Consider the following 21,941-nt stretch of genomic DNA (forward strand, 5'->3'; position numbering starts at 1 on the left):
CACCAGCTTAATGTTCTAGGGAACGCTAAGGAGGAAGTGCAGTCATACTACTGCTTAGGGAGAACATAGAGAGCGTACCCTACAGGGATCAGCCAATGAAGCCATATGGGCAAAATTTCAAAGAGTCAATTACAATGCTTTTGGCCTCCCACTAGTCAGTTGGAGCTAGGGGAACGTTGTAAGAGGAATAGGGTTATAGTAACTGGGGACTTTAACGTTTCCAATGTTGACTGGGATTGCTTTATTATAAGGGCCCCGGATAGGGCAGAAGTTGTTAAAGAGCATCCAAAAATTGTCTTGAGATAATATTATAGATAGTATTATTAGATATCAAAGTTCAAAATAAATCTATTTTTGAAGCATGTATGCATCACCATATACTAACTTGAGATTAATTTTCTTGCAGGCATTCACAGTAGAATGGATGGGGCAGTAATAACTCCCCATTCACATATCTGAGGAAACAAGAGGGCAGGTGGTGGGGGACACATCTCAGCCATACTTTTGAAAGTTTCAAGGTAGTAATAGAAAAGGATGAAGTTGGCTCTTAAAAAGTTCAGGTTTTGCATTGAGGGAAGGTTGATTTCAATAGTGTAAGAAAAGACCTGGGACAAGCAGATTGGGAGTAGATGCTTATAGTAAAACAATTGACAAATGGGCGTTACTTAAAAGAATCTAAGAGTTTTTAGTCAGCATACAGCGTTAAGGGAGAAAGGCATTGATGGGATCATTAAGAAGCCTAGGATGAAAAAGAATAACTGAAGGTTTGATCTGGATTATAAAAGGAAGCATATGGCAGATAGGGCACCATGGTAGTGTTATGGTTCGTACAAAACTATTACAGCTCAGGGCGTTGGAGTTCAGAGTTCAGTTCCGGTCTCTGTACGCCTTCCTCAATGTATGCACGAGTACTCCTAGGTGCTCTGCTTTCATCCCACAGTCCCGGTTGGTTAACTGGTCATTATAAATTGTTCCATGATTAAGCTAGGGCTGAATCAGGGTTGTCAGGAGTTGCTGGGGCAGCACAACTCGAGGGGCATACTCCACGCTGACTGTATAGACTGATAGACAAGGCAAACAAATCCAAGGGAGTCATGAACAATATACAGTGCAGTAGAGAACTAGGAGAGATTGCACACAATGTGTCTGCACTGATTTTGTTCACCTACAGTCAATCAAAAGAACACGGCAGTGTACAATGGATGAATTCTCCGTCAATGACAATAGGATCTAATACACAGTTTTATAATATTGTAGTAGTATATGTAGTGTTCTGATTTGTTTTCTATTCCACTTAAGTACTTAATTTGTTACTCAGGTCAACAATTTTTTTATACCTTTTTAACTATTTTTATGAAACTTCAGCTAATTGGATCAGCAGCTTCTTTGGGTCAAAATGTAGTCTTCCTGGTGTGTCCCTATTAACAGGAATCCACCATACTTTTCATTTGTATTTACCAAGGAGAAGGCCATAAAAGACCGTGCATTCAAGGAGAGATTCTGGTTAATCTGAAGCAAGTCAGTATTAAGAAGGAAGAGGAGTTGGATACCATGGAACAGATATATACTCAGGGCCCGATGAGATCTATTCCTGGTTGCTGTAGGAAGCAAGGGAGCAAATAGCTAGGGTGTTGATGAAGGGTTTTGCATCTTATTTAACTGTAAATAAGGTGGCAGAAGATTGAGGGTAGGCGATGTTGTTCCTTTATTTAAAAGGGGCAACAGCGACAATCCAAGTGAGGCTTACACCAGTGGTAGGATAATTATTGGACAAAATCCTAAGGTTCAGGATTCATGTACATTTGGGAAAACAGAAGCTGTTCAGGATATCTCAGCATGACTTTTTGTGGCTGAAATATTTGTTTGTGGTAAATAAGAAGATTGATGAAGGCAGGGCAGTAAACACAGTCTTATGGAAATAATTAAGGCAATGTGACAAGGTCCTGCATTGTATGTTGGTCTACCAGGTTAGCAGGTATGAGGTTCAAGGAGAACTGGATAACTGAATTCAAAATTGGCTGGGTGGTAAGAGACAGAAAGCAGTGGTGGATGGATGTTTTCCTAATTGTCATTTTGTGAATCTCGGGAATTGGATGTGAATACAGCAGATATTTAGTAAGTCTGCAGATGACATGGAAGTTGGTAGTGCTGTGGATGGTGAGGCTGGTTGCTAAGACTGCAGCATGATATAGTTCAGGTGGAAAGTTGAGTGGAGCATTGGCAGATGAAATTTAATTGCATTGTGTGAGGTAATGCATTTTGGGAAGTCAAATCAAGGTAGGACGTATACAGTAAATCAAAGTTGCTGGTGAACACAGCAGGTTAGGCAGCATCTCTAGGAAGAGGTACAGTCGACGTTTCAGGCCGAGACCCTTCGTCAGGACGAACTGAAGGAAGAGCTAGCTGCCTGACCTGCTGTGTTCACCAGCAACTTTGATGTGTGTTGCTTGAATTTCCAGCATCTGCAGAATTCCTCGTATATACAGTAAATGATAGTTTATAGGGGTTCTAGTCCAGAGTTACACAGAAGTGCCAATTCAGGTAGATAGGGTTGTGGACAAGACATAAGGCATACTTGCCTTTATATGTTGGAGCAGAGAATATAAAAGTTGGGATTTTATGTTGCTGTTAACCTTGAAATTTATAAAGTCTAGTCATCCAGCTCTTTTCTCGTCTTTGTACAGAGAACATAACAGACCATTCAGTCCATGATGTTTTCCAACCTTTTAACCTACAAGGTCAATGTAATACTTCCCTCCCATATAACTTCCTATTTTTCCTTCATCAACATGCATATCTCTTAAATATCTTAATGTATCAGCCTCTACTTCCAACCTCGGCAGTGCATTCCACGCACTTCCTTCGCCCTATACTTTCCTCCAGTCATTTCAGAATGATACCCTCTTGTATTAGCCACTTCTGACCTGGGAAAAAGGTACTGACTGTCCACTCTATCTATGCCTCTTATCATCTTATACATCTGCAACGAATCACCTGTCATCCTCTGCTCCAAAGAGAAACGTCATAGCTAGCTCAAACTTTCCTCATAAGACATGCTCTGTAACCCAGGATTCTCCTCTCCACCCTCCCCAAAGGTTTCACATCCTTCCTATAATGAGGTGACCAGAACTGAGCACAGTGCTCAATGTAAATATCGGTAAATAAGTACTATGCCATCGAACAGAGAGAGTGCAGAGGAGATTCACCAGGATATTGCTTGGAATAGCGGCATATTTTAGATGGGTATAAAGCTTGGCATGAACATGCTGGATAGACCAAAGGCCCGGTTTTTGTGCAGTATAGAGCCATTACTCTATGTTTACATATATGCACAGCAACTGCAGTATCTGCATCAACCAGCTCTGTTACTTCATCAAAAAATTTAAATTGTTAAACATGATCTGTTTTTATTAATTGATTAATCCATATTAGTTTGATTACTAGTTTTAACCTACGTAACTGCTAGTGAAAACTTCCCTACCATCAAACTTAAATTGACTGGTCTGTAGTTGCTGGTTTATCTTTACATCCATTTTTGAACAAGAGTGTATTATTTGCTATTCTGTAGTCTTCTGGCATGGCTCCTGTATCTCTGGAGAATTGTAAGATCATGGTTAGTACTGTCACAATTTCTACCCTTACTTTGCTCGGCAATCCCTAATGCATCCCACTCAGATCTGATAAACTTACGACTTTTAACGCCAGCCGAGCTGGAACCTTATTTTTTGTCTTATGTTTTTTTTAAAAAACCACATCTGGCATCTCAACCAACTTTTTCTTTACTCTGACATATTCAGGACGGATCAATGAACTTAATTTGTAAATATTAGCTAGAAAATCTCCAATACTTGCCCGTAAGGATACTATGGAAGCTGAAGAGGAAATGATCAATTAATCATCTATTTTTATTAATATAAACAGTGATTTAAATGCATCAAAGATTGGAGTCACATCAGAAAATGACATTTTTTTTATAACTATTAGAACTTTGAAAAATACACTCTGAAGTTGAAACTGGAAAAGTGATTGTGTTTTTTGTCCATCATGTTTCTAGACTGGATTTTGGGAATAAGCCTTACCTTGCGGTAACAACAGGTGATCTTTTTCCTGCTTCTAGAGAGGCTGCGGTAGGCTCATCCCCGAGTGAATGAGTGTCCTTAGACAACTGTTGCAGCCTGGAGCTCAGCTCACTTATTACAGTGGGTTTGCTGCCCTCCACCATCTGAATAGGCCTGGGCTCAATGGGATCCCCCCACAACTTGGATTTTCTCTGTATGAGGTAGCGAGACCGTCCTACGCCGGGGGGTAGCGCAGACGGCTGGTGTTGGGCAACAAGCTCACTGTCTGAGGTCTGCTTCAAGAGAGGGTCCCTGAATGTGACTGGCCCTTTGTTAAGTTGGGACTTTAGCTTTGGCTTTGGAGGCACTGGAGGCTTCTCGAGTACGAAGGTCTGTCCATCAGCAAACGACGTGTAGGTGTCCAAGGGCTCCCCGCTCTCTGATGACAATGTTGACATGCTGGAGACAGTTGAAATCGTGCTCGTGGTTTCCAAGTGATGGTCACTACTGCTTCTTGTATCTATTTCTTCTACACCCGAGTCCACACTTGCTTCTGAAGGTGGGGCATCTGTTGGCTTCCCTGAGGGTGAAACGCCAGTAGTTGAAGGTGCTGAAATTGGAGGTCCACTGGGAGGGCTGGCAGTTTTCTCAGCCTTGGGTTGGATGAAGATGCCATTTGCGAATTCGTCAGGAGGTGGTACAAGCCCAATCTTTGCAAGTTCTTCCCTCGTTTCCTCATCACTAGAGGAGAGCATTGGAGGGAGAGAAACAGCAAATGGTTCTACATCTTCATCAGAGCTTCCTTGAGTTTGTGTTTTCCCAGGTGCTTCACTGGTTGGAGGCTCAGAAACAGCACTAGGTGGCTGGGAAGCTTGTGGCTCTGCAAGGAATGGTTGAGGTTGTGGTGGCGATGGCTTCAAGGCAGTTGTTGAAGTATCTTGAATTTCTGACTCTTGGCCATTACTTGTTGCATGGACCATCAGTAAGCCTGCAGTTTTCTGCTGCGATGTATCTACTATGTTGATTAGCATGCTTTTTTTCTCTTCCATTTTCTTCTCTTCTCTCTCAGCTTTCTCCACTTGCCCTGGCCTTGTTTCTGTTTCTTTCCTCAGTGTAGTGGAAGTCCCCCACTGATGTTTTCCAGGTACTCCAGATGTTGGACTGTAGCTTGTTTTGTCTTCTGGTGAGAAAGGTGGTGATGTGAGGGATTCGATTTCTGCTTTCTTTGTCTCTTTGCTGTGACCCTCCATGTAGACTGGGGTTTTTCTTTCTTGGGCTTTCACAGTTTCATTGCTTGCGGTTGGTCGCTGATGCTGTGTTTCAGCAACTAGTGCCCGCTGCCTTGCGGCCAGCGCAAGTGCCAGTGGTGAGTTAGGATCCAGCGGTTTCCCCGTCAGAGGATGTATAAAAGTCACAGGCGGGCTTGCTGGTGGTTTTGAGGAGGGAACAGGGGAAGGGATTGGTGATCGGAGAGATCTGTCGCTGCTACTCAGCAGTCTGTCATCGACTGACCTGGACTGTTGCAGAGCTGGGATGTTGGGTGCTGTTTCGCTTTCAATGGCACCCACAGAAAGGAAGACTGTTGATTTCCTCTTTTCTTCTAACCTTTTTTCTCGGTCCCGTACTGCCCCTGCAATAGCAACAGCAAAGGGACTGGCCAGGTCTTGTCCTTCTTCCTGTGTTTTGCTGATTCCTTCTTTCTGCTGTTGCTCATACTCTTTCCCGGATTGCTGAGCTATCCTCCTGGCTAATAGCTCTTTACTAGCACCAGATGATGTTCTCTCTACTGCATCTTCAACCTGGAATTGCTTGACCAGAGGGCTTTTCTTACGAAGTGGCTTTGTTGGTGCAAGGAGTCCCACGTTGAACTGGCCTACATTTGCATATGGATTGTCAACCACCTTTGCCTTTCGCTTGCTTTTCTCTTGAGGGGTTGAAGAGGCACTTGGCCATGGGATGTCTGTTGGCTCCACAGGGTAATATGACGAATCCTGCAGAATTATCATTGACCTGGCCCTCTTCTGCCTCTCCACTGGAGGCATAGGAGACCGATTTGATTCATAGACCTCTGCCGTTGTCGTCACCTGCTGGCCTCCATGAATTTTCGCTTCAGTGTTGGGTTTAAAGCTGGACCGCACATTATCATAAGTTCGTCCAGGGGGTGGAGGTGGTGAGAAAGGAGGTGGAGGACCTGTGTCTAATAGGTAAGGGGAGGGTGGGGGCGGTGGGGCGATCTGCGGAGGTGGTGGTATGCCTAATCCTTCCCGGAGAGTATCTTGCATTGATGTACTGCGTAAAAACCTTCCTTCCATTGCTGAAACCGATAGTTTATCATCTTCAGACGCTCCTGCAATACAAATAGAAGTACCTTGTAAATTTCCATAAGGTTTCACTGTGATATTGCTGACGGGCAAATAATTACCTAGAAAGTTCAGTGACACATATGAGTGTAGGTACTCGAATCTATTCTCGAAAATATGGGTTAACATTTGCTCAGTTTCAAGAGTAATATTCCACCTGTGTTGGACAACAAAAGGTTCACATAGTGCATTATGCAGACCTGGTGAATGATCTCTGCAGGGCCAATACTAGCTTGATGTTCAGGACAGTGGCGAGGGAAGGGAAGAAAATTCCCACAAGGAAATGAATCTCAGGGCTGTATCTGGTGACGTATATGTACTTTAAGAATAAATTTACTTTGAAGTGATACTGTATGGCTATCCAAGTGCAGCCAGAGGCCATGTAGAAAAATGCAAATTATGCAATGTAAAAACACACCATTAACAATTAGCAGATTGATCAAGATACCAACCTGTTAGATTAAGTGAGGACCATCTCAGGCAGAACACAGTGGAAGGACGACAAACATACGATCATTATAATAACAGATTATTCTGTCGACTGGAAAGTCATCCAGGCATAAGATACAGTGAGTAATTTTATTTCATATTCTGTTCCTCACTGGTTTTGCACTGCATGATTCCAGTTAGAATTAGATAGTTAAGCTCTGGGAGGAAAATTCAGTCAGGGTACCAGTTCCCCAATCGTATCATTCCTTTGTTTAAGAAGGGGAATAGGGATAATCTAGCAAACTGCAGATCTGTGTGCCTTTCTTAGGGAAAGGATTTACTCACATCTAGAAAAGCATGACTTTCTTAGAATATACAACAGTACAGCACAGTACAGGCCCTTCGGCCCACAATGTTGTGCCGACCCTCAAACCCTGTCTCCCATATAACACCCCACCTCAAATTCCTCCATATACCTGTCTAGTAGTCTCTTAAAATTCACTAGTGTGTCTGCCTCCACCACTGACTCAGGCAGTGCATTCCACGCACCAACCACTCTCTGAGTTAAAAACCTTCCTCTAATATCCCGCTTGAACTCCCCACCCCTTACCTTAAAGCCATGTCCTCTTGTATTGAGCAGTGGTGCCCTGGGGAAGAGGCGCTGGATATCCAGTCTATCTATTCCTCTTATTATCTTGTACACCTCTATTATGTCTCCTCTCATCCTCCTTCTCTCCAAGGAGTAAAGCCCTAGCTCCCTTAATCTCTGATCATAATGCATACTCTCTAAACCAGGCAGCATCCTGGTAAATCTCCTCTGTACCCTTTCTAATGCTTCCACATCCTTCCTATAGTGAGGTGACCAGAACTGGACACAGTACCCCAAGTGTGGCCTAACCAGAGTTTTCTAGAGCTGTATCATTACATCGCGACTCTTAAACTCTATCCCTCGACTTATGAAAGCTAATACCCCATAAGCTTTCTTAACTACCCCATCCACCTGTGAGGCAACTTTCAGGAATCTGTGGACATGTACCCCCAGATCCCTCTGCTCCTCCACATTACCAAGTATCCTGCCATTTACCTTGTACTCTGCCTTGAAGTTTGTCCTTCCAAAGTGTACCACCTTATTACGAATAGTTAGTATAGCTTTGTGCAGAGTGGTCATATGAACCTGATTGGGCTTTTTGACAAAGTAACAAAGATGATTGATAAGGGTTGGAAGTAGAAATTGTCTACGTGGAATTTAGTGAAGCTTTCAACATGGTGTCTCATGGTAGACTGATCCCGAAGATTAAGGAATTTGGGATCCACAGTGATCAATGATTTGGCTAAACAGCAAGTTTGCAAAATATTCAAAAACTGGTGGAGTTATGGATAGTAAGGAAGGTAGTTAAAGGATATGGCAGGATATAGATCAGTTGGAGAAATGGCAGATGCAGTTTCGGAAAGGTATGAGATTTGGCACTTCGGAAATTCAAATGCAAGAGTAAATGTCGAGAAGACTTTTGGGATGTACTCTCCCTGAGAGTGGCCACACAAGTCAATAGAATGATAAGGAAGCTGTTTGGCAGCACCGAATATAATGTTCACAGCACTGGCCGGTAATGTTACCAGCTGAATAAAACCCTGGTCAGACCACATTTGGAGTACTATCTACAATTTGAGCCGCCACAGCACAGGAAGGATGTAGTGGCTTTGGAGAGGGTGTTGAAGAGATTCTTCTGGGTTAGAAAACATCAGGGGAGATGGTGGAAGCAGGTGTAATAACAGTATTTAAGAGGCATTTAGACAGATATATGAACAGACAAGGAACAGAAGGATAAAGACTGCATGGGATTAGATTAATGTGGCACCACGGTCAGCAAATGCCACGTTTTCTGTTCTGTACAGTTCTATATTCTGTGACAGTTATTTCTCCTTCAAAATTCTGAGTGGGAACAAGATGGGGTTCAGGAGGTAGTTGTCTTTGGTTGTCCAAGCTCATATCGAGCTTAGGCAGATATTTGAGGTGTTAGAGAATTGCTGGGAAAATGCCTTGCAGGTAAGGACAGTGGAGAAAACGGAGTGAAAAATAAATAAATCTCTAATGTCAATGTCAGGGTTAACAAACATGAATATGGTTTAGAATAAACAGTACAAGGACAGGGAAAATTAGTTTTAATAATAGGATGGCTTTAAAAACACTTCCAATATTTGCTTTCTTTTTCTGTTTGCTTTTTGTTCAGTCAGGCTTTGGTGAATCATATATAAGTCTAGGCAGATCAAGCCACATGAGTGTAGAAAACTCATAACTGAGTAAAGTGCACATTATTAGGGAGATGAATGGCCATGAATCAGTAATTGTCTTTTTTTGCCTCAGAACATCCATACTTTTCTCTCATTTTGTCACCCCCTATTACCTTGGCCATCTATTTTTTTATTTGTTTAGTTACTTAGAGATATACACTGTGGAACAGGGCGTTCCAGCCCAGCAAATCACCCATTTTACCCTCACTTAATCACAGGACAATTTACAATGACTAATTGACCTACTAACCAGTAGGTCCTTGGAATGTGGGATTAGCTGGAGCACCCGGAGAAGACGTGGAAGGGACGTGCAAACTTGCTTACAGAGGATTGCGGTATGCCTGCTCCCCCAACCACCCCCTCCCCGGTGGGGAAGTTTCAAACCATTGCACTCTAGGGACTGACTCGTGGGATCTTTATATCTTGCACTGATTATTCCAACACATTTTGGAGAAATTAACCACTGGAGATAAAACGTCAAGTGAATCCACAGATTGTACGCAGGAATAGTTTTTACCTATGGACTTTGTCCTTGACATTCCTCTAGGCATTGGGAGGTGTGGCTTGTCTGGTACAGATGATGCAGTTGACTTTGAGGGCATTCCTTGACGCTCAAATAATGACTGGAAGCAAACAGATAAATACTTACAGAAGGATAGTGAACATTAAAATTAGTTTCATCTGAAACTCAACAATAGCTTGAATTACAACAACTTGAATACCCTTAATCATGGCAGAAAGTTTGATGGAGCTTCACAAGGATAAAATGAAATTGACACCATAGCAGAAAAAGAGACTTCTTGCCCCCTTCCTTTCTAGACCTGATGAAGGGTTTAGCCCGAAATGTCGACTCTTTATTCCTTTCCACAGATGCTCCCTAACCTGCTGAGTTCCTTCAGCATTTTGTATGTGTGAATACCCTGATGCGTATGAAAAACATAGCATTTTCTGTAAGGACCGCTGACAAGGCACCTAAAGTCAGATTTGTTGTTAATGCACTGGTTACAGAGAGACCAACATGATTAATCCATATAACAACTGCCATGACTATTGTAAGAATTTGATTTCAGTTCAAAGAATGTGGAAACAAAATCTTGGAATCAGTAAGAAAAGCATGAAGCTGTCAGCATGCCATTATAATTCAACTGCGTCACTCATTTGTTTTGAGGTAGCAAATCTGCTGCATCTCTCTGATCCAGCCTCCACCTGACTTCAGCACAATAAGCCAGTGAACTGTATCAGTCCTTTCCAACATTGAGCAGCAAGCAATGGTCAATAATCGCTAGCCTTGTTCACTTCAAGAATTATTTTAGCCAGAGTGAATGAGCTCAGCTCAGCCAATAATGCTGACTGGATTTCTTCCACTTGAACAAAAATTTAGTCTGACCACAACACCACCGAGGTCTCATTACTAGGACAATGAGCTGTTTATTGTTCACTGTGTACCTGTGCTGCCCAATGCATGCATTTTTGATTGATATTTTAATATATTATTGATGGTAATATTTTGCTTTATGTGCTGTGTGTGATTTACAGTGCCTATAAAAACCACTTACCCCACTTTGGATGTTTCGTGTTTCATTGTTCTGCAACATTGAATTACAGTGGTTTCATTTTTTATTTTCTGACACTGATCAACAGAAGAGACTCTTTCGTGTCATTTGTTGAAGGACTGCAGCTAATACAAGCTATTTAGTCATGTTTGTACTAGCTAAACAATGGGAAGGAAAATCTAAGGCTACATCCACACTACGCTGGATAACTTTGAAAACGCTGGTTTTGAGTGAAAATGACAGGCGTCCACACTAAGCGTTTTTCAAAATATCTCCATCCACATTAGACGAATATTTGAGCAAATCTCCTCCTACTGACATGCGCAGGACACACAGCAAACAAGTGAAGAGGAAACGATATACTTAGTGCGCGTTTGTCCAGTTACAGAGTAGAAAAACTTAAAAGGAATTGCTCTTGGCTCTCGCACAGGAGGACTTAAAACTAAAAAAACCAAATACTGGAGCGTACAGAGGCAACCGACAAGGAGTTCACGGACAGTATGACCCGGCTGACGACGAACATTGAAAAACTGACTAACTCTGTTACATTAATGAAGCACCTTGTTAAATGTATAAAACATGTCTGCATCAGTGTTATCTTGTATTTCCATACAATGTTACATTAGGCTGTTACACATCTATTGCCAGAGAAGTACTTGCATAAATAGGTAAACCACCTTCATACAAGCAAGGACAGAATACAGGGCAAAGTGAGTATACTTATTTATTCAGTAAGCTATGCGTCAAAATATTTGGTGAGTACATTTCTTACTCTTCTGGCTTTAGTCTCGTTGCCGTCTGTTCTGAAATTGTTAGGTTATGTGAGGGGTTGCGTTCAAGAAAACAACGAAATGCCGCCCTGCGGCAATCTGTTATGGCATGTCATGACAGCATTTTTAAATAGTCAAAAAAGCTCACTTTACAATTTAACTCTCACGCCGTTCACACTGACTGCGCATTATAAAACAGCCGTACGGCAGTGCTTGCGCAGTACCAAGCAGAAGCAGAAAAAGTACTGTTGCTGTGGTGTTGTCATGGCAGCGTTTTAAAATCTTTCTGTTTACCCCATACACACAACGGATATTAGGCGTTTTGAGAATTATTCACTCTGGAGACTATTTCTGAAAACCTCCGTTTTCGGGGGATGAAAACGCCATTTTAGTGTGGATGGAGGGTCAAAACGAAGAGAAAAAGCTTTGTTTTCAAAATTATCCGGCGTAGTGTGGACGTAGCCTAAGTGGCAGGGTTCATGTCAATTTGGAAAGGCAGGGATTAATTAGGCTTTTCTCATTGAAAATCCTGTCACTTATTTGACAGAAACCATGCATCTATACAAACACACTGGTGATCCAAATGAACCCTGATCCCTAGAGCTACGAGACAGCAGCTCTTTGGGCTGAGCCACTGTGAGGCCCACAATTTGTTCAATATAAAATCAGGAATTTGGATCAAAAGGCAACAAACTATAAATATATTTGGGGTGACTTGTTTATCATAGACTGGGAAACAACGTTTCAAGGCAAAAAAGTAAATAAGCAATGATTAACATGAGGAATAAATAAAGTGGATTCTGGTTAACTGGGACACATTGGAACTAATCCAATTTGGCTCAATTAAACCAAGTTTCATAGAAACACAGTAGATAAAAAGGTATAGATAAGACAAACTTCCATTTAACTGCATAACAAAATACATATTCAAATGAAATAAAGAACAAATTTGAGTGCTACCAATACTATAAAATAATGTACTAGTTCCAACTGGTTATTGATGGAGAATTTAATCCAATATACACTGCCGTGTTCTTTTGTTTGACTGAAAATGAACAAAATCAGCGCAGACACCTAGTGCAGATAATGGATTGCCTTCATACAATGTGATCAATGATTGCATCCCCCAAATCTTCATCTTCATTGTAACATTCAAGATGGTTGCTGCTACTTTCAAATTCCTCATCATTCTTAACTTGATGAAATAATGAAATCATTTCATTTTTACTCCCAGTTGTTTCTGGCATCTCCAAGCCTGAATGCTTAAAACTGCAGAAAGCAAAACAGTCCTGAACTGTCTTACTGCTTATTTCTTGCCAACTATTTTGTTGACTATAGCCCAGTGTTCAACACCATTATCCCCATAGTCCTGATTGATAAGTTACAGAACTTTTGCAATTGGATTCTCGACTTCTTAACTGGAAGACCAGAATCTGTGAGGATTGGTGATGGTAAGCACTGGTGTAGTGCTTAGCCAGTGCTCTATTCTCTCTATACCAATGACTATGTGGCTATAAAGAAGGCAAGACAGCGGCTATAATTCATTAGGAGTTTGAAGAGATTTGGTTTGTCAACTAAAACACTCGAAAACATCTATAGAGGTACCGTGGAGAGCATTCTGACAGGCTGCATCACAGTCTGGTAACGGGGTGGGGAGGGAGCTACAGAAAGGTGTAAAATTAGTCAGCTCTATCTTGGGTACTAGCCTCTGTAACAGCCAAGGAGTAGTGCCTCAGAAAGGTGACGTCCATTATTAAGGACCCCCATCACCCAGGGCATGCCCTGTTTTCATTGTTACTGTCAGGAAGGAGGTACAGAAACTTGAAGGCACACCCTCTGCGATTCAGGAACAACTTCTACCCCTCTGCTATTCAATTCCTAAATGGACATGGAACCCATGAATACTACCTCACTTTTTAAAAAAATAATTATTATTTCTGTTTTTGCACTATTTTAATCTATTCAATATACATATATATATATATACTATTCTTATTTATTTTCTTCCTATATTATCATGTATTGCATTGAACTGCTGCTGCTAAGTTAACATGTTTCACAACACATGCTGGTGACAATAAACCTGATTCTGATTCTGTTATCTATCTACTGCCAAGTTGAGGCTAGAAGTAGATTGGAGAAACAATACCGTATATTCTGCCTGGTAGTTTGGTAGTCTCCAAACAGATGACATAAACATTGATCTCTCTAACCACTCCCCTCTGTTTCTGCCCCACCCCCACTATTTTCCTTTATCCTTCTAGCACTTTCACTCCTTCTTTGTCCTTCTCCACACTCATGACCAAACCATCACCCACACCTTCTTCCCTCTGGTTCCCCAAACTTTTCCCTTTATTCCATGGTCTTCTACTACCAGCTCCTGGCCTTCACGTGTGGCTTAGCTACTAAGCCCAGTGGAACCGTTTCGACTGACAAGAGAAGGGACAAAGTAGGGTGACTGGCGCCTTAAAACCAGCCGCTTCGGGCAGATGGAGCTCGTCAGTCACGGTTGGTAGCTCATCTAGGAGAAGGAAAATTCTGATCTTAAACCTCTGTTGCCTTGCAGCTATACGCACTCACGGGGAAGTCTTTGCGAGTAAGCCCAGAAGGAAAAATCTGGAGCTGGAGTCCTACATTGAGTTCAATACTGACTGGCAACTCCTGCAATGCTGCTGGTACCAAACATTTGGTCTCTGCTGTATCTTTGGGTTTATCAGATGCATGGAGAGAGGGAGCTTGCTACATGGGCAACAGCTGCTGTCCACATGGTACTGCCCAGGATTGCGTATCTAGACAGCTAGGACACAACATCTATGGTCAACTCTGACTGATAGAGGCCCTCACCTCACATCGCTATCTTCTATCAGATTCCATCTCCTTCAGCATGTTGCATCTTCAAATTATCACCCTCCAGCTACTCACATCATACTTATTGCTATCCCTCCTCCCCAAACCTACCTTTCGTCTCTCACCTGTACCTACTATCATCTACCACCTCCTATTCCTCCCTATCCCCTCAGCACCTTACTATTCTGGCTTCTTCCCTCTTTCTTTCCAGTCCTGAAGAAGGGTCTTGACCCGAAACATCAATTGTTCATTTCTCTCTATAGATACCGCCTGACATGCCAAGATCCTCCAGTACTTGGTATGTTTTTGAGAAATGTCCTTATTTTCATTGAAAGGCATTAGCAATGTAGATCTGTTTTTACAATATTCAAGCAAATTTTAAAATTTTCTTTCATTTAATAGCCAATTATTGAATAACTGAATTTAAATAACCAGCTCCCTTCTTGGGAATTCAGAAATTCAAGCAATGTGCCTCTGTGCTCAGAACTGAACAGAGTATGAAATGTGAATGGGTTTCTCACACTGATTTCTGCTGATGTGATGCGCCTGCTTGTGGGTCGCTGTTTGACCGTTGCAGCTCGAGAGTCTGCCGCTACGTTCTCTGTCCTAACTGAGCGATCCGCTGCTGCAAGGATCTCGTCCAGTTTCTCTGCAACAAATTTAAAACATTATGTTAGAAAGGGAAGAACATTATTTCATAGAAGATACTGTATATGAAATATCAGGCTGAGCAATTAATATAAAAATAATTGTGTGATTAAAGAAGAATTGCAAATTATGAGACTTTATTCACAAAAATATTAATATTCTTGAAAGTCCAATACAGTATATATTGCTTTGCCTTTATCATTTTAATTTGATTTACAACTTACATTATTCCAATCTACTTGTGGGCTATTAATTAATGTTCCTCCTATCCATACAACCTCCTGTCTTACAACTCCTGCCTTTTGAACATCCCTGATTTCCTTTGGTGACTGGGAAATTATTAAATAGATTGATTATTCTCACTGCTCAGTTTACACATTCAGATTTGTTCAACTGGATGACATTTGGCAAGATAAGTGAATTGAGAAGCTAAAGCATTGACTGAAGAGTCTTGAGGAGTCATACTCAACCCTGTTCCAATCTTTGAATGAATATTACTCGATGTAGATTTATGGAGCCAGACTGAAAGTGGTTGTCAGCAATCCTACTGCTGAGGAATTACTCTAGCCCGATGCTCTTCTGAGTGAGTGAGTGTTGAATTAAGTCAATTTCCAGATTTGAGTCAAAAGATCCAAGAGCTGATGTCTGATCTTCTGTACTTGTGAGAGATTGTCTCTTTGTTGTTTCTTCTCTTTCCTTTATACATTTCTGTTCCCTTCTCTCTCTTTCTTTTTCTCTTTCTTCCCTGGTTCTTTTTATTTGAAACTCTTTTGCTCATTAACTACCCTGCAGCAACACAATCTCTGAACAGGTTGTGGTCTGGTAAATCAAAATATTTCAATCATGAACACTGAAAAATGACACTAGCCTAACCCTAATTCTTTTCATTTCATTAAGTCCAGGGATTGGGCAGCTGAAGCATAGTCTTAATGGAGGCTGGAGAAGGGTTGGGAGGAGGTAGTGATTTACATAATATCAGAATATCACATATATTTTCATGAGGGCAATTTAAAGAAATTAGCCAGTTAATATCAAAGTTGCTGGTGAATGCAGCAGGCCAGGCAGCATCTCTAGGAAGAGGTTGAATTTCCAGCATTTGCAGAATTCCTGTTGTTAGCTGGTTAATATGGTATGCTTAGTTAAAATGATTGTCTCGGTGGGGTTTCGGATAATTAAGGAACCTTCGTTATAAGCGAGGACTTGCTGCTGATGGAAGAGGGTTATTTTTAATTCATTTTAAAGAAAGTATGATTTTACAAACATCAACAGGCACAATTAGTGCAGTAAGAAGAGTAATTGGTAAAAAATTTGTCTCCAGAAGTATATTCAATCTCACTGATCTGAAAAATGACATACCGTTCTTATTCACAGAAGAACCAACTTTTGCTAACTTTGTTTTCTTTGAATTGCGCTCTTCACTGTCAGCCAGCAACCTGTATTTGTTGCTAGGTTGCTCTACAACACTGCAGCCTCAGTACTTACTCTGAGTGTTTAGAACTTTGTATTGACTTCCAAAAGGGATTTGTGTACACCTAACACTTGCTCACAGGATGCCATGGTATTTGACTGGCACCAGGGGCATTGCTGGCATCCAGAGACCATGTGAGAGAGCACACGGAAGGGATTATCACCACAGATCTTATATACCTGCAGTTACTTATGATCACAGCTAGAGAGCACTGACTTGGCTTCACCAACACAGACTTCGCTGACACCTGTCCTCTCTTGCTTCTCCCAAAAATAGGCTCCCACATATGCCTAATTGCTTTGCTTATGGAGGCAATGGTCACCATCACTTCCCCGGCTACAGTCATGATGGTTAGTTTGCTATTAACTCCTACATCAGGAAGGTCACTCAAGCTGCTTGTTCAAGTAGAGAATACTTAATTTAAATGTACAAGAATTTGCTAGCTTTATGGCTTTTCCCAGTATGCTCCACATATTGTAGCACTCCCTGGCAATCTCCTACCAGAGATATCTCATTCCAATCATGGATTCACTTCCAGTGTAAGATGGCAGTGGCGAAACATAGTGATGCCTTGCTGGTAGCAAACAAAACTACTAACTATTTTATTAATTACACTTTTTTTCTGGAAAAAGATTACTGCAAACAATAGTCTGTCATTTCCCTTTTGGAGTTGAGCTTTTGAACCGCCTGTATGACCTGGCATTTTTGTGCTGTGAACTGAAGTCTCGAAGGTGCAAACAATTCCACAGATTCACCACTCTCTGGCTAAAGAAATTCCTCCTCTTCTTCATTCTAAAATGACATCCCTCTATTCTGAGACTGTGTCCTCTGGTCTTAGACTCTCCCACCATAGGAAACACCCTCTCCATATTTACTCTATCAAGGCCTTTCACCATTCGATAGATTCCAATGAGGTCACCCCTCATTCTTCTCAATTTTAGTGAATACACACCCAGAGCCATCAAACACTACTCAAATGACAAGCCATTCAATTCGGGAATCATTTTTTGAATCTCCTTTGAACCCTCTCCAGTTTCAGCACATCCTTTCTAAGATAAAGGGCCCAAACCTGCTCACACTACTCCAAGTGAGGCCTCACCAACGCTTTATAAAGTTTCAGCATTACATCCTTACTGAGGATAACAGGTACACGGGCAGGAAAGTTTGAGAAAGACATGGGGCAAACTTGTGCAAATGGGACCAGTCTGATTCAACATCTTGGTCGGCATGGACCAGCTGAGCTGATGGGCCTCGTTGTATTTAAATGTCTCTACTACCCTCGATCAATAGTGTATACCAAAACTGATACTACACGGGCTTAAAGAAGGAAAGCCAACAATGCTGTTTAAGGAATGTCATATAGAAAAACAGATCTATTTGGAATTTTGAAAACCATATTACAGTGGCATCAACACCCTTTTAATGCCATTAGAATATAGTAAGTGAACTTCTAGGCTACAGTGGGATATCCTCCTTTCTTTGAGGCTTTTAGGTTCAAGAGAATTATGTACTTCTAAGGTAGCAGCTCAAAGTATCACCAAGGAGCTGAGCTCCTCTTGTAGGTAATGTCATTTCCTGAGCTATTAAATGAGAAAGTTACTTTTCAGAGGCAAATATAAAAGATTCCTTAATAATATTTGTAAAGGGGTGCAATGGTCCTTCTTGGATCCTGCTTGGTCCCTTAGTGTTCTTTACTTCTGTGTCTGAACTGGCTTCATTGCCTACTATATAACATTGAAATGTTCTTTGGCTGTACAATGTTTTGGAATGCCTTGAGTTTTTGAAAGAGCCTCTGAAATTGGGAGCTCTTTTTCCCCTTTTGAAAGAGATAAACCTTTTAAACGGGAGTGTGCAGGAGATCAGAGAAGAGCTACTCAGAGAATCAGCACAACTGTAATGGATTACACTCATGAAATGCTGGAGGAAGGCATCAAGTCAGCCAGCACCTATGGAGGGGAGTAAACAGTTGACATTTCAGATTAAGTTCGTTCTTCGGGACTTGGTGAAAGGTTTCAGCCTGAAAGGTCAACTGTTTATTCCCTTCCATAGATTCTACTTGACCTGCTGAATTCCTACATTTTCTGTGTGTTGTTCTGGGTTTCCAGCGCCTGCAGAATCGCTTGTGTTTGTAACTGTAATGGGTTGCGTGGTCTTTTTCTGTACAGCATGATTAATCTGTCTCAATGAAAATTTGACATAACATACAAGCATTTTCACTGATTTTGGGATGACACTCAGCAACTACTAATTAGAGGAAGAATTCTGGGAGCTCAGTTACACGAAACTAGCTGTAAGCCTCATTAACACTGTGCAAACCCCTCTCCCCTCCAATGGAAATGATCTGTACTCCTCATGAATGTTGCTGGGGCTTTGTATTTTGAATTTGACATTCAATAGGCATGGAATACATGTTTTTATTCCTCAAACCCACTAATTAAAGCTCTGAGTAAATATGTTTGTCACAATGATAATGTGCTGATTGGATTCAAACAGGATAAACTAGGCATGCTTGTAGACTGATGTAATCCACTTTGTACAACTGCAGTTCTCTGTTAATAATGGATCATTTCCTTCCCATTGTGTCTCATGCAAATGCTGAGGCAGGCACAGCAGGAGTGTGATGCAGAGAGGAGTGTCTGGGAAAGCTGCACATGTTTAAAGAGGTTTTGAGCACATTCTTGAATCTCTTCCTCAGTCCACCTGATAACCTCTTTCCATGACAGAGACGGTAACAGCGTTTGGTTTAGGAAGTCTGGTGTCAGGCACGTGAACGACATCATTTCTGCAGAGTAGATGACTGAGTGCAACCTGAGTTTCAATTCTGCTACCAGTAGCCACCCACTTCAAATCTGCTTCCCATTTCCATTCAGATATGTCCATACATGGCCTCCTCTACTGCCATGATGAGGCTAAACTCAGGTTGGAGGAGCAACACATATACCATCTAGGTAGTCTCCAGTCCCTTGGTATGAACATAGAATTCTCCAACTTCCGGTAATTCCCTCCCCCTCTCTTCCTCTATCCCTATTTCACTCTGCCCCCTCCCCCAGCTGCCTATCACCTCCCTCATGGTTCCGCCTCCTTCTACTACCCATTGTGCTTTCCACTATTCCTTCTTCACCTTTCCTGCCTATCCCCTCCCCCACCCCTTTATCTTTCCCCTTACTGGCTTTTCACCTGGAACCTACCAGCCTTCTCCTTCCCACTCTCCCCCCACCTCCTTTCTAGGACCTCTGCCCCTTCCCCCTACAGTCCTGACGAAGGGTTCCGGCCCGAAACGTCGACTCATCGTTTCCACGGATGCTGCCCGACCTGCTGAGTTCCTCCAGCGTGTTGTGAGTGTTGCTTTGATCCCAGCATCTGCAGAGTATTTTGAGTGTTTTGTCTGGTTTGAGGTGCTGTTATCACAACCATCCATTGGTTGTGGCACTAACTTTCAGTTTGAGAGTTTTAGTTAATGACCCTGTTGGTCTAGCTTTTTCTTTTAATTCTGTACAGTTCTCACTAAAGTCAGTGAAATGCAGATTTGCTTCAGAGTCTCTCTCTCTCTCCGCCCCCCCCTCTCTCCCCCATCCCCCCCACCCACACCGGGTTATAAACCACATATCCTGTCAGCGAGTCTTGACAAACAGAAATGGACCCAGCAGAGACAGCAGCTGACGTTCACTGAGCAGAGAGTAGGTAAGTTACAGGTGGTTGAATCTGTATTGGGAAAGTGACCGAAGGAGTACAACAAGCCAGGTTCAGCTGGAAGGACAGGTGTCAGCTCCTGCAACAACAGTTCAGCAGCTCACGGCAGTCAACCAGAATCAGGAGGCAGTGATTTCTGCTCTCTCAGCCGCAATCCAGCGGTCAGTCCCACTTCCAGCATCTCCTAGATCCTCCTCTTCAACCTCGGCAACCAATACCCCTACTCCCACGTCTGGACCAGAACCGACTGTTCCTCCAGCAGGCAGATATTCCAGTGATCCTTACAGCTACCGGTGTGAGCTGACTCTTCAAGCCCAGCCTGGTTGGCTTGGTGATGATGCGTGTAAATGGCATACAGGGTGAACCTCTTTCAGACCTGCATTTAGCCTTTTCAGTGCTCTTTGGGAGCAAGGTTCCCTGCAGCCCAGTCATTTCAGGTGATTTGTTGTTGAGTTCAAGAAAGTTTTTGACTTTCCAGTATGGGGTCAGGGGCTGCACACTGACCCCTGGATCTGTGCCAAGGTAGAGGGACAGAGAGGGACTATGCAGTAAAGGTCTGCGTGCTTGCGGTGGAGATGGGGTCGAATGAGAGATCCCTCATCACTGCCTTCCACTGGGGTCTGAGCTTAGGGGTCTAGCACGAGATCACTGTGTGTGATGACGACAGCCTGGATGACCTGATTAATCTGACCTTTTGAGTTGAAAACCGAGCAACTGAGTGGAATAGGAAAAGAATGTCTCATGCTTCCTACTCATTGGAGCACGGTTTGTCATCACCCAGACCACAGAGTAGCACACATATACCTGTCTCAGGAGCAATGAGATCGATGCAGGAGAATCGGTTCCTGCCTCTGATCCAAGACACTTCCGAGCTTCATGTCCCAGGCACTCAGGAAAAAAGGAAAACTGCCAGCAGGAAGGGAGTTCTGTCAGCTTCCCCTATCTGTGTGATACTCCGAACTTTCCTGTCATGAGGTTGGGGTGGGGGTATCTCAGACCCATGAACCTTCAGGCATTTATTGACTCTGGGGCAGCTGGGAATCTCAACAATATACTATGGCTCAAAAATGGAGTTGGTGCTTTTCTCTCTTTCATCCAACTCAGAAACTGAGAGAAAATATCGACGTGAAGGCCCTGGAACGTTGACATCTGGGTACTGGATAGATCCACCTTTTCAGTGAACACCTTCAACTTGTGCTCGAAGGCAACCACAGGGAACAACTCTCCTTCTACCTGGTTGATCTGCCTGGAGTGCCACTGCCCGACATAACCCACAGATTGACTGGTCACTCCTGGAGAGGGGACCAGTATGCATATTTACCTTTCTCGGTCCAGCTCAAGCTTCAGTCTGCAAAAACCCTCCTGTGCCAGCTGGCATTCCAGCTGAATATGCTGATCCTCTTGTGGTCTTCAGTAAAAGGACGGCCGCCTTCTTGCCTCCACAGCAGCCGTACCACTGCACCTTTCACCTCTTACCTGGTACTAGTTCTCCCCGGAGTTGGCTCTTCTCTCTCTCTTATCCAAAAATGATGGCCATGGAAGGGTATATCCAAGAAGAACTGGGGTTTATCCGTCCATCAACCTAACCAGCAAGAGCAGGCTTCTTTTTTGTGAGCAAAAGGATGGCAAGCTCAGTTCCTACATTGATTATCGGCAGTAAACAATAACACAGCAAAGAACTGCTCCCCTCTTCCCCTGCTTTCCTCTGCATTCCTCTGCATTCGAACACCTCCAGAGAACAATCATATTTTTGCAAAATCAATCACGCAATGCTGATAATCTTGTTCGTATTGGAGAAGGGGGCGAGCGGACGACAGCATTCAACACCT

General features: G+C 42.6%; 1 protein-coding gene across 15 annotated transcripts in view; it reads right to left on the bottom strand.

Moving 5' to 3' along the window:
- The window catches only part of shank3a (SH3 and multiple ankyrin repeat domains 3a), a 1,072,328-nt gene that overhangs the window by 44,647 nt on the left and 1,005,740 nt on the right, over positions 1-21,941 (bottom strand). For all 15 annotated transcript variants that reach the window (XM_072241114.1, XM_072241121.1, XM_072241124.1 and 12 more), the window contains 3 exons: positions 14,828-14,955; positions 9,654-9,759; positions 4,080-6,405 (listed from right to left, as the gene is read on the bottom strand). In XM_072241114.1, the coding sequence (XP_072097215.1) occupies positions 4,080-6,405; positions 9,654-9,759; positions 14,828-14,955 (2,560 nt within the window). The remainder of the gene's footprint in view (positions 1-4,079; positions 6,406-9,653; positions 9,760-14,827; positions 14,956-21,941) is intronic.

The sequence above is a fragment of the Mobula birostris genome, chromosome 23 (genome assembly GCF_030028105.1).
Source record: "Mobula birostris isolate sMobBir1 chromosome 23, sMobBir1.hap1, whole genome shotgun sequence".
NCBI classification, from domain to species: Eukaryota; Metazoa; Chordata; class Chondrichthyes; order Myliobatiformes; family Myliobatidae; genus Mobula; species Mobula birostris.